We start from the raw sequence: 12,642 nt of genomic DNA on the forward strand, positions 1-12,642 counted from the left end.
CACTAAGCAACATCACTAGCAACATCGCTGCTGAGGCACGACTTTTGTGACGTAACAGCGATGTTGCTAGTGATGTCTTTGTGTGTGACATCCAGCAACAACCTGGCCCCTGCTGTGAGGTCGTTCGTTGTTGCTGAATGTCCTGGACCATTTTTTAGTTGTTGCTCTCCCGTTGTGAAGCACAGATCGCTGTGTGTGACAGCGACAGAGCAACAACTGAATGTGCAGGGAGTCGGCTTTTGCGGACGCTGGTAACCAATGTAAATATCGGGTAACCAAGAAGCCCTTTCCTTAGTTACCCGATATTTACCTTCGTTACCAGCGTCCGCCGCCCTCACACTGTCAGTGCCGGCTCCCTGCACACATAGCCAGACTACACATCGGATAATTAACCCGATGTGTACTCTGGCTAGGAGTGCAGGGAGCCAGCGCTAAGCGGTGTGCGCTGGTAACCAAGGTAAATATCGGGTTGGTTACCCGATATTTACCTTAGTTACCAAGCGCAGCATCGCTTCCACGCGGCGCTGGGGGCTGGTCACTGGTTGCTGGTGAGATCTGCCTGTTAGACAGCTCACCAGCAACCCGTGTAGCGACGCTCCAGCGATCCCTGCCAGGTTAGGTTGCTGGTGGGATCGCTGGAGCGTCGCTTAGTGTGACGGTACCTTAAGGCAAGAACATATAAAGCTAAAGTAGTTAAACCAACACAAGTGCGGGTGCTGTGTCCCCCCAATGAAAGCTCAGAGAAAGAGATTTTATGGTGAATACCAAAAATCTTCTTTTAGTGATCGCATCATTGGGGAACACAGGAAACCATAGGATGTCCTAAAGCAGTCCAGAGTGTGAGAAAATAGAAGATAGCAAAGCTCAGACCTAAGCCCGGGCCAATGACGCTTGCAGAACCTTCCTGCCTAGGACAGCATCTTCTGAGGCAAAAGTGTGCACTCCGTAGAGCTTTGTAAAAGTATGCACAGAGGACCACGTAGAAGCCTTTTAGAGCTGTGACACCGAGGCCTGATGTCTGACAGCGCAGTAGGCCGCAACTGCATGGGTAGAATGAGCCATGACCCTTTACTCAATGTGCTTCCAAGATGGCAGATCGGATCTATCGAGCAATGTTGGCCTTCTAGGTGTGTAGCCCTCTTTGATGGAGTTTGGGAATCATAAACAGGGAATCCGAATGTCTGAAAGATGTTGTCCTGAAAAGATACAGCCGGATAGCTCTGATGAGATCCAGACTGTACAAAGATCGCCCCAGAAGATGAGAAGGAGATGGGTAGAACAAAGAATGATATCTTTGTTAAGGTTAAAAATGGAAAACACCATAGGAAGAAAGGATGACACAGACTGTAAAACTACCTTTCCCTGATGGAAAATGAGAAATGGAGATAGACTGAAACACCTGAAGGAGTTGATCACCACTAAGAAGGCAACCTTCCAAGAGAGCAAAGTGAGAGGAATCTCCCAAATGGGTCCAAATAAGGGACCCTGAAAAATGTCAAGAACAAAATTGAGATTCCATGGGTCAACAGTGGGCACAGAGTGAGCGGAATTGTGTAGAAAGGTCCTTATCTGAGTATAGGAAGCCAGATTCCTTTGTAAAAGAATAGAGAATGCAAAAACCTGGCCCTTAAGGGGTGCTTCACACACAGCGAGATCACTACTGAGATCGCTGCTGAGTCACGGTTTTTGTGACCTCATTAGCGATCTCCCTGTGTGTGACACTGAGCAGCGATCTGGCCCCTGCTGTGAGATCGCTGCTCGTTACACACAGCCCTGGTTCGTTTTTTTATTGTTGCTCTCCAGCTGATAAGCAGACATCACTGTGTGTGACAGCGAGAGAGCAACAATCCTGAATGTGCAGGGAGCAGGAGCCGGCGTCTGACAGCCTGCGGTAAGCTGTAACCAAGGTAAACATCGGGTAACCAAGGTGGTTACCCAATATTTACCTTTGTTACCAGCCTCCGCAGCTCTCATGCTGCCAGTGCCGGCTCCTGCTCCCTGCACACACTAAGCTAAGCGGTGTGCGCTGGTACAGCTTCCAGACACCGGCTCCGTGCAAGCGCAGCGTCGCTTGCACGTCGCTGCTGGCTGGGGGCTGGTCACTGGTCGCTGGTGAGATCTGCCTGTTTGACAGCTCACCAGCGACCATGTAGCGATGCAGCAGTGATCCTGACCAGGTCAGATCGCTGGTCGGATCGCTGCTGCATCGCTAAAGTGTGAAGGTACCCTAAGGGAGCTAAGGGGCAGCTCAGACTCAAGGCTAGAATGTAAGAAAGCCAGCAGGGAGGGGAGCGAAAAAGATAAGGGACCTGTTAAGTATCACACCAGTGAATGAATGCCTTCCATGTGTGATGGTAGATATGGGAGGAAAAAGGCTTCTTCGCCTTAATCATGGTCTGAATAACCTAATCAGATTTGGGTTTAAAACTGCGGCTTCAACAGCCATGCTGTTAAATTGAGAGACTAAATTCTGGCCAAAGAGGGTCCCCTTGGAAAGAAGATCTGGAAGCTTCCAAAAGAACATCTGCAAGAACATTTAGTTTTTTTGTGTACCAGATTCTTCTGGGCCAGTCTGGCGCTAAGAGGATAATTGTGACGCCTTTCACCTTTACCTTCTTGATGACCCTGGGGATCAGAGACAGAGGAGGAAAATTATATGGAAGGGAGAACTGTGACCACTGAATTGCTAAAGAATCAAAGTCGAGAAGGCGAGTGTTGCGATATCGAGATACAAACTGATGGACCCGACTGTTTCTTGTGGATGACATGAGATGTACATCCAATAAGCCCCATCTCTGACACATCAGGTTGACATCTTCTGGGTTCAGAAACCACTAGCCCGCTGTGAGATGTTCGCAACTTAAGACGTTAGCAGCCCAGTTCTTCACTCCGGGCATGTGCACTGCTGAGACTGCCGGAATGTTCTCTTCAGCCTGTGATAGAATGCGGGCTACCTCTAACAGGACTGTTTTGCTCAGAATTCCACCCTGGTAGTTGATGTATGCCACAGCTGTGGAATTGTTGCACTGAATCCAGAGTGTGAGCGATTCTGAGAGAAGGACCAGTCAATAAAGGAGAGAGAGAAATATGGCTGAGTTTCAGAATGTTGATGGGAAGAGACAATTCTTAAACCTTCCAGAGGACCCTGAACTGTGTAGCTTCAAAACACAGCTCCCCAGCTGAGAAAGCTGGCGCCCGTCGTAATGATCTCTGTGTATTAGGAGGAATGATCTCTCGCGGTAAGTGACGGGCGAGTGTTGCCACTTGCTTAAGTCTTGATCAAAACATCGTTGAAATAAGGGAAGATTACAATCCTCCGGCCTTAGAGAATGGCCAGGACTGCAGCCATGACCTTGTTGAAGACACCGGATATCGTGGCTAGGACAAAAGGGAAGAGTTGTTAGAAAATGAGAATCTGTGATTGAAAAGCAAAGAAATCTCTGGTTCGCCAGAAAGATGGGTATGTTTAGGTACACATCCTGGATGTCCACCGAACAGAGCTATTCTGTTGGTTACATAGAAGCTATCATGGAGCAAAGGGACTCCATTCTGAAATGCTGTAGGTGAATGCGGTTGTTCAAGTGATGGGATCCAGGATGGGTCGGACGGAGCCACCCTTCTTTGGGACCACAAACAAGTTTTAACAAGAACCTGAACAGCGCTGGTAAAACGGAACGGAGATGATGAAATGGATTGGCGGAGAGAAGAGCCTACCTGAAAAAACCCGGGAACCAATGAGGGGTCCTTTGGTGGGTGGGACTCAAAAAAAAAAAAGTGGGACTGAGGGAGTGAGGGAAAACTATTTTATAGCTGTAAGAGACCGCTTCTCTGACCAAGCGTCTTCGAATACTGACCCACGCGTCCTAATGCAGAAGTAGACAACTGCTCACTTTGAGAGGTTCTTCATGTGGGAGTACCCAGTCTGTGGAGTAAAGCCTGTGATATCTGGATGTCCAATTAGCCCTGGGAAGCAAAAGGAGCCCCAGAGGCGGATGAGAAAATAGGCAGATGTTAAATGACCAACACCAAGGTCTGGAATACCTTGGTTAGACATACAGACTATGATCTGTGGCCCATGCACAGGATGCAGGCGAACTCTCATTGTGGGTAGTGGGGGGCTCCTGTGGGTTTGCCACAGAGAGGTTGCTGCAAATGGAAGAAAGAGCTGTGGGCTGTCCTGATAGCAACCTTTTCCTTCAGAATGAGCAGATTAAATGCAAGACCACAGGGGGAGAAACGAGAGCAATTCTCCCCAAGATTGGGCATAGATTCCAGATGGAAAATAGGAGGGATAGTGAAAAGCCAAAAATAACAGAGTATCTGGTGTGTAGAAGGAATTGCTGAGAAACCAGTAGGGATGATCCAGAGAAGACAAGAGCTCATTGCTGTGCTGCTGCCAGATTGGAACTAAGATGGTGCTGATACAGGAAGACAGGTGTGTAGAGAATGCTGATCCCCTGAGTGTAGTAATTGGCCTGGAGAGAGGAAAACTGTAATAGACCGAGGGAAAGTGGGCGAGGCTGAAAAAGGACAAGAGGACTGCCCACGCGCATCAGGAGGAGGTTGCCAAGGGGCGGGGCTTAACACGACGACTAGCCCTAAATGGAGCTCAACTTTGGAATGTATCCACCGGTGGTAGTGGGCCACCATGGAGAGAACTGGAAAACATTGGATGGACCAGAAAATGAACCCTGCTGGTCTAAAGTGAAAGTAGGAGCCCCCACTGCCACAAGTAGCCTGGAAGATGAGCAAAAAATATCTATTCCTGAAGATGAAGTTCAGCTCCTCCTTCACAAACTTGGGATATGGTCTTCCGGAGCCCCGTGGAGGGGAGTCACTAATATTGGTCTATATTACTTAACTGCACTGTCTCACTGCTGGGCAGGCGGTGCAAGAAATAGAGGGAAAGGACCATCTGCTTGGATGCCTCTAACCACTGTAGTACAATGGGTAAAAGGTTCTGCCGGACAGACCCGAGAGGGTACAATGTCGATCAGACCAATGTTCTCTTAGTCTCTTAGGGGGTGACAGAGTGGCTCTCCCACTCTGTTTACCCAATCACAAGCTGAGCCTGAAAGAGAAAAAAGAGTGAAAGGAAAACAACAAACGTAAGGTAGAAACTGTTCCAAGGCGAACCATGTTTGCCTCTTACGGACACTAAGCAATAACTATTTAGCTTGGTTCCGGTTAGTGGGTGTAACCTGCGAGGAGTTTTTTTTTTTTAGTGTCATCTTCCTAGTGGCAGCAGCATACACCCATGGGTTCTGGTGTCCCCCAATGAAGCGATAGAGAAATAGGAAATGGTGAATAAATTATAAAACAATGGTGCACAGAAGAGTAGAGAGTTCACATACTGCCATGTTAACCTCTGCTGAATCACTAACTCATGAACGGTCAGAGCACATACAGAGCTCATACAATGCACATTTACTCTGTGTTTGTAGACTATGATGTCATGTGTCATCATCTCACAGGTACAACTAATTTTTAGCGGCTGATTGAACTGCCCAGTGCATCAGTGTTCACAATTATTTATCAGACAATTCCATGAATTATAATTCCTCCCTTATGTTCCAGATCCTACAAGAGTTATAGGAGCAGAACCTCCATTCTTGTCCAAATAATCTCAAGAACGCCGAATTTCCCTTATATAGATGTTGCGTTGTTACATCACCCTGCACACTACAAGCTGCTCTTACTAAACGTCCCGTCACACACAACGAGATCGCTAACGAGATCGTTGCTGCGTCACCGTTTCTGTGACGCAGTAACGATCTTGCCAGCGATCTCGTTATGTGTGATGCCTACCAGCGATCAGGCCCCTGCTGTGAGATCGCTTGTCGTTGCCGAAGGGTCCGGACCATTTTCTTCAAAGGTGATGCCCTGCTGGGCAGGACACATCGCTGTGTTTGACACCTAACAATGACCTTCAATACAGGTCGCTCATCGTTATACAGGTCGCTGATCGTTACTGCGTCGCTGGTAAGGTCTGACTGTGTGACATCTAACCAGCGACCTCCCAGCGATCCTTATCAGGTCGCATCGTTTTCGGGATTGATGGCAAGTCGTTAAATGTCACGGGGGCTTAAGACCTTTAGGGACAGAGTTCCTTCGAGGTGGCCATTATGACAGTCGTGCAGCTTCTGGACATAACATGACTCTTTCCTCTTACTTTTTTCTCTTCTTGTCTATTCCTTCCATAGTCACAATTATGTGCTCTCTGATCGTTCTTGGGTTAGCAAGGAAGGGAAGATGGTACTACAATGATCTGAAGCTCCACATCTCAGCCAATGTGCACCACTGAAGAGAGCAATGTGAGTGACTTCTAATGGCTTCCTTCTGATATATCGTACCCTATTTCTTACCATATTTATATGGCTATTTCCTGTGTATTGGTCACTTAGGCGAGAACTATACCCTGCTCAGGACGGATACTTACATCATGGAATGTGATGGGGGTTAGTAAGCTAAGCCATGTGTGTATCTAATAAACTTTATATAACAAGTACATATATTCTTACAGCGTGTAGGGAATCCTGGCAGAGATAACCGGTCACCATCTGCGGTTCCTTACCTCATATACTTCATTCCACTTAGGGTTTAGGTTCTCTTTGATGACTTTACTCTGGAACACCTGATTGCCAATCCTGATCACGCCGTATGGGTCCGACTTCCCTTTCACAAGCCCTTTCATGTACGTGTCCTTCCACATCAAATCGTGAGCTTCAATAAAATGTATCCTCAAAACTCCCTGTTAATCATGAATAGATGAATCAGAAAATGTGTTGGCTATAGAGGGACATTTGGAAATGTGCTATCTGAGGAAGCATAATACACATGAATAAGATCCCCTAATATATACTGTGGAACATAAAAAGGAGACCAAATATGACATACTTGTTATCTAGGGCAAGACAAAGGAGGCAAAATCAGACCACAAAATATAAAAATAAAAACAAATTGTCAATTCCTGATTTAAACCCCCCCAAAAAACATTAACATTTAGATCAAGACTTGGCAAGAAAAAGCCAGAAGGTCCCCTCATAGGCAGCCATACATGTAAGATAACTGTCAACCCAGAGCTTTTCCTCCAGACCCCACTATTAATATGCACAGGGTCAGTGTACATGTTTTTTCAATAGGTAACAGCATATTTCTCATTGGAACAAAGGATCAGTCATGTCAAAATCCAACATGCCCAATCCTTCCCCTTGATATTGGATATTGGTCACTTAACTGTCTTACAAACTAAATGGTGAACTGATCAAGCAAAATTCACCAGTTTGTGCCATCGTTTAGTCACGGATACCTTTAGGTTGACCAGATGAAACAATATGTAATCTAACCAATGGGAGACCACGTTAGTTTTACCTAAACAAATCTGGAAACTTAAGTGCTATGACAATGTAAAAACTTAATAAAACCCAACAATAAGTTCTTTTATTTTCTATTCACCTACCTTGGGAATAGGGAAGCGAAGCTGTGCAATCTGCAGGTCACTTACAAGCGGCACAGTGATGCGATTTGGCAGAACCAAGTAGTTGGATATAATGTCCAAAATTATAGTATCAGAGACTCCACTGTTATGAAAAGGGAAAAAGAAACTCATACTTTAAAGTTATTCCGTACCATGGATTATGCATTATACATTTCCATTATTTTTATTGGGTTTGTACCAAGTTTTAAAAGTATTGCTTATCTTTTGTGTCGCTAATCCCCAGGATTCCAGGACCTAGGCTCTAAAGAACACTATCTGTATGGAGCAGCGCCCAAGCATCTATACCATTGCTCCTTCAAGATCTCTGGGGTATTCACACGTCATAGTCTTTATTATGCGATTTTCATTTGTACATAGGACTTCCAAATCACAGGACAAATGGTCCCAAGTGGCAATAATAGTCACTGTATGAGATGATCTCCATCTGCTAAGAACCATCAGATCTGCCATAGTTAGCATACATTTAGAGTACGCACCCACGATCCAGGGTAGTGTCCTGTGTGGGAGAACGCAGCATGCGTGCCCATGATCAGGATTCTAGCACCGCACATTTTCGCTTTGTTCTCCCGCCCAGAACACTCGCGTCTCCACAAGAATAAATTGTCATGCTACTGCTCCAAAATTTCTATAAATCCCATCCACTGTGCTTGTACTGGACAATGCAGAACTTTGGATGCAGCAAAAACGCTCTGCGTCCAAAACGCTGCAATCCCTGATCGAGGCACGCACCCTTACAGAGCAATGGTCTGTGTTTTGTTTTTTTGGGGGAAAATAAAAATATCAGTACTATTATAATTATTACCGTTTTTGGTATGTGTTGTAAACATCGTCCACTCGCTTTCACTAGGTGGCAGTACAAAGTATAGAAAGACAGTTTGTCATATTTTTTTTCTTTTACAATGAGATTACCAGCCTACTGTGTGTACTGATTAGTACTATTGAGTAATTACCCAGATGCCACACTAATTAACCCCATTTACAATCCATATGTGTATTATTAACTAATGTACTAATATACATTCAAAAGCTATAGTTATGTTTAAAGTGAATCGGTCACCCCCTCACCCCACCAAACGCTAACAAAACCACTTTTAGGCCCTGTGCGCACACTGCGTTTTTGCTGCAGAATTGCTGCGGTTTTGGATGCAGAATTGGTGCAGTTTGTGTTCATAAACTTCATGCAATCCTTCCCCAGCAAAGTCTATGAGAAATCCAAAATGCTGCGCACGTTGCTTCTTTTTTCTTACAGGTTTTGCTGCAGATTTTCTGCAGTAAACAGCAGCAGCAGGTCCCTGCATTTTTCCCTTTGTTTTGTCATTGATAATGTTATAAAAACGCAGGGACAAAAACGCACCAAAACGCGGTAAAAACGCATGTGCTTTTTGGGTGTGTTTTTCTGTCAGAAGGTGCATTTTTCGCTGGAGAAACAAATCTGCAGTGTGTGCACATAGCCTTACAGTTATGAAGTGGATGTTGTCCTTATGACATCATACATGTCTTAGTTAAGTTTCCATAATAATAAGAAAAGAAGGGAATTTTGTTTACTTACCGTAAATTCCTTTTCTTCTAGCTCCAATTGGGAGACCCAGACAGTGGGTGTATAGCTACTGCCTCTGGAGGCCGCACAAAGAACTACACTTAAAAGTGTAAGGCCCCTCCCCTTCTGGCTATACACCCTCCCGTAGGAGTACGGATTCCTCAGTTTTAGTACCAAAGCAAGAAGGAGGAAAGCCAATAACAGTTTCAAAACCAAATTCAATCCGATAACTAGATCGGAGAACTTAAGAAACAACGTGAACAACATGTGCACCCGAAAAAACGAAACCCTAAAAACAGATAGGGCGGGTGCTGGGTCTCCCAATTGGAGCTAGAAGAAAAGGAATTTACGGTAAGTAAACAAAATTCCCTTCTTCTTTTTCGCTCCTAATTGGGAGACCCAGACAGTGGGACGTCCAAAAGCAGTCCCTGGGTGGGTAAAAAGATACCACATGAACGGGCTGTCATACAGCCTCTTCCTACAGGTGGGCCACCGCCGCCTGAAGGACCCGTCTACCTAGGCTGGCGTCTGCCGAAGCGTAGGTATGCACTTGATAGTGTTTGGTAAATGTGTGCAGACTCGACCAGGTAGCCGCCTGGCACACTTGCTGAGCCGTAGCCTGATGCCTCAACGCCCAGGACGCACCAACGGCTCTGGTAGAATGGGCCTTCAGTCCAGATGGAATCTGAAGCCCAGCAGAACGGTATGCGTGAAGAATTGGTTCCTTGATCCACCGCGCCAGGGTGGATTTGGAAGCTTGCGATCCCTTATGCTGACCAGCGACTAGGACAAAGAGCGCATCAGAACGGCGTAGAGGCGCCGTGCGAGAAATGTAAATCCTGAGTGCTCTCACCAGGTCCAACAGATGTAAACCCTTTTCAAATTGGTGAACTGGATGCGGACACAAAGATGGCAAAGTGATATCCTGATTGAGATGAAAGGAAGAAACCACCTTGGGAGAAAACTCTGGAATTGGACGCAGTACTACCTTGTCTTGGTGAAACACCAGGAAGGGAGATTTGCAAGATAACGCCGCCAGCTCGGACACTCTTCGAAGAGATGTGACCGCTACAAGAAAAACTACCTTTTGTGAAAGCCGAGAAAGGGGAACCTCTTTCAAGGGCTCGAAAGGCGGCTTTTGAAGAGCAAGGAGAACCTTGTTCAGATCCCAGGGTTCCAATGGCCGTCTGTAAGGAGGAACGATATGACAAACTCCTTGGAGAAACGTGCGTACTTTAGAAAGCTGTGCCAAGCGCTTCTGAAAGAATACGGATAACGCGGAGACTTGACCCTTAAGCGAGCTAAGGGACAAACCTTTTTCCAACCCAGACTGCAGGAAGGAAAGAAAAATTGGCAATGCAAATGGCCAGGGAGAAAACCCTTGAGCCAAGCACCACGCTAAGAATATCTTCCACGTCCTGTGATAGATCTTAGCTGAGGATGGTTTTCTAGCCTGTCTCATTGTGGCAACAACTCCCTGAGACAAACCTGAGGCCGCTAGGATCCAGGACTCAATGGCCACACAGTCAGGTTCAGGGCCGCAGAATTCAGATGGAAAAACGGCCCTTGAGACAGCAGATCTGGACGGTCTGGTAGTGCCCACGGTTGGCCTACCGTGAGATGCCACAGATCCGGGTACCACGACCTTCTTGGCCAATTTGGAGCGACGAGTATGGCTCGCTGGCAGTCGGACTTGATTTTCCGGAGAACTCTGGGTAACAATGCTAGAGGTGGGAACACATAGGGGAGTCGGAACTGCGACCAATCCTGAACCAAGGCGTCTGCCGCCAGCGCTCGGTGATCGTGAGACCGTGCCATGAAAACTGGGACCTTGTTGTTGTGCCGTGACGCCATCAGATCGACGTCCGGCGACCCCCAGCGGTAACAGATCTGTTGAAACACGTCCGGGTGAAGGGACCATTCTCCTGCGTCCATGCCCTGGCGACTGAGAAAGTCCGCTTCCCAGTTTTCCACGCCTGGGATGTGAACTGCAGATATGGTGGACGCTCTGCTTTCCACCCACGTCAAAATCCGCTGGACTTCTTGAAAAGCTTGGCGACTGCGTGTTCCCCCTTGGTGGTTGATGTACGCCACCGCCGTGGAATTGTCCGACTGAATCCGAATCTGCTTGCCTTCCAGCCATTGTTGGAAGGCTCGCAGGGCAAGATAGATTGCTCTGATTTCCAGAACATTGATCTGCAAGGTGGACTCTTCCTGAGTCCACGTCCCCTGAGCCCTGTGGTGGAGAAACACCGCTCCCCACCCTGATAGGCTCGCATCTGTCGTGACCACTGCCCAGGACGGGGGAAGGAACGACTTTCCCTGTGACAATGAGTTGGGGAGAAGCCACCAACGTAGAGAGTCCTTGGCAGTCTGAGAGAGGGAGACAGTCCTGTCGAGGGACGTCGATTTCCCATCCCATTGGCGCAGAATGTCCCATTGGAGAGGGCGCAGATGAAACTGCGCGAACGGGACTGCCTCCATTGCTGCTACCATCTTTCCTAGGAAATGCATGAGGCGCCTCAGTGAGTGCGACTGGCTCTGAAGGAGAGATTGCACTCCAGTCCGTAGCGAGCACTGCTTGTCCAGTGGAAGCCTCACTATCGCTGATAGAGTATGAAACTCCATGCCAAGATAAGTCAGAGATTGGGTCGGGGTTAGATGAGACTTTGGAAAGTTGATAATCCACCCGAAAGTCTGGAGGGTGTCTAGCGCCACCTTCAGACTGTGTTGGCATGCTTCTTGAGAGGATGCCTTTATAAGCAGGTCGTCTAGATACGGGATGACCGAGTGACCCTGCGAGTGCAGAACAGCTACTACTGCTGCCATGACTTTGGTGAAGACCCGGGGGGCTGTTGCCAGACCGAAGGGTAACGCTACGAACTGTAGGTGCTCGTCGTGTATGACGAAACGTAGGAAACGCTGATGCTCTGGTGCAATCGGCACGTGGAGATACGCATCTTTGATGTCTATTGATGCTAGAAAATCTCCCTGAGACATTGAGGCTATGACGGAGCGTAGGGATTCCATCCGGAACCTCCTGACTTTTACGTGTCTGTTGAGCAACTTCAGATCCAGGACGGGACGATACGATCCGTCCTTTTTTGGGACCACAAACAGATTGGAGTAAAAACCGTGACCCTGTTCCTGAAGAGGGACGGAGGTCACCACTCCTTCCGCCTTTAGAGCGGCCACCGCCTGCAACAGAGCATCGGCTCGGTCTGGTGGTGGAGAAGTTCGGAAGAAACGAGTTGGCGGACGAGAACTGAACTCTATCCTGTACCCGTGAGATAGAATATCTCTCACCCAACGGTCCTTGACGCTTGCTAGCCAAATGTCGCCAAAGTGGGACAGCCTCCCACCGACCGCGGGTGTGGGCATCGGAGACCGCAAGTCAGGAGGCCGTCGTTTTGGCAACGGTTCCTCCGGCTGGTCTTTTTGGGCGTGACTGAGACCTCCAAGAATTTGAACGTCTCTGGTCCTTTTGAGTCTTTTTTGACGAGGCGAATTGGGACCTGCCCTGTCCTCGAAAGGACCGATAACCAGACTGACCCCTCCTCTGTTGGGGCTTGTTTTGTCTGTGTTGTGGCAAGGAAGAGTCCTTACC

General features: G+C 47.5%; 1 protein-coding gene across 3 annotated transcripts in view; it reads right to left on the bottom strand.

Moving 5' to 3' along the window:
- Positions 1 to 12,642, bottom strand: part of ESYT2 (extended synaptotagmin 2) — a 212,419-nt gene that overhangs the window by 70,694 nt on the left and 129,083 nt on the right. For all 3 annotated transcript variants that reach the window (XM_075315456.1, XM_075315455.1, XM_075315454.1), the window contains exons 8-9: positions 7,460 to 7,580; positions 6,575 to 6,751 (exon numbers count right to left, since the gene is read on the bottom strand). In XM_075315456.1, the coding sequence (XP_075171571.1) occupies positions 6,575 to 6,751; positions 7,460 to 7,580 (298 nt within the window). The remainder of the gene's footprint in view (positions 1 to 6,574; positions 6,752 to 7,459; positions 7,581 to 12,642) is intronic.

Source organism: Anomaloglossus baeobatrachus, chromosome 6 (genome assembly GCF_048569485.1).
Source record: "Anomaloglossus baeobatrachus isolate aAnoBae1 chromosome 6, aAnoBae1.hap1, whole genome shotgun sequence".
NCBI classification, from domain to species: Eukaryota; Metazoa; Chordata; class Amphibia; order Anura; family Aromobatidae; genus Anomaloglossus; species Anomaloglossus baeobatrachus.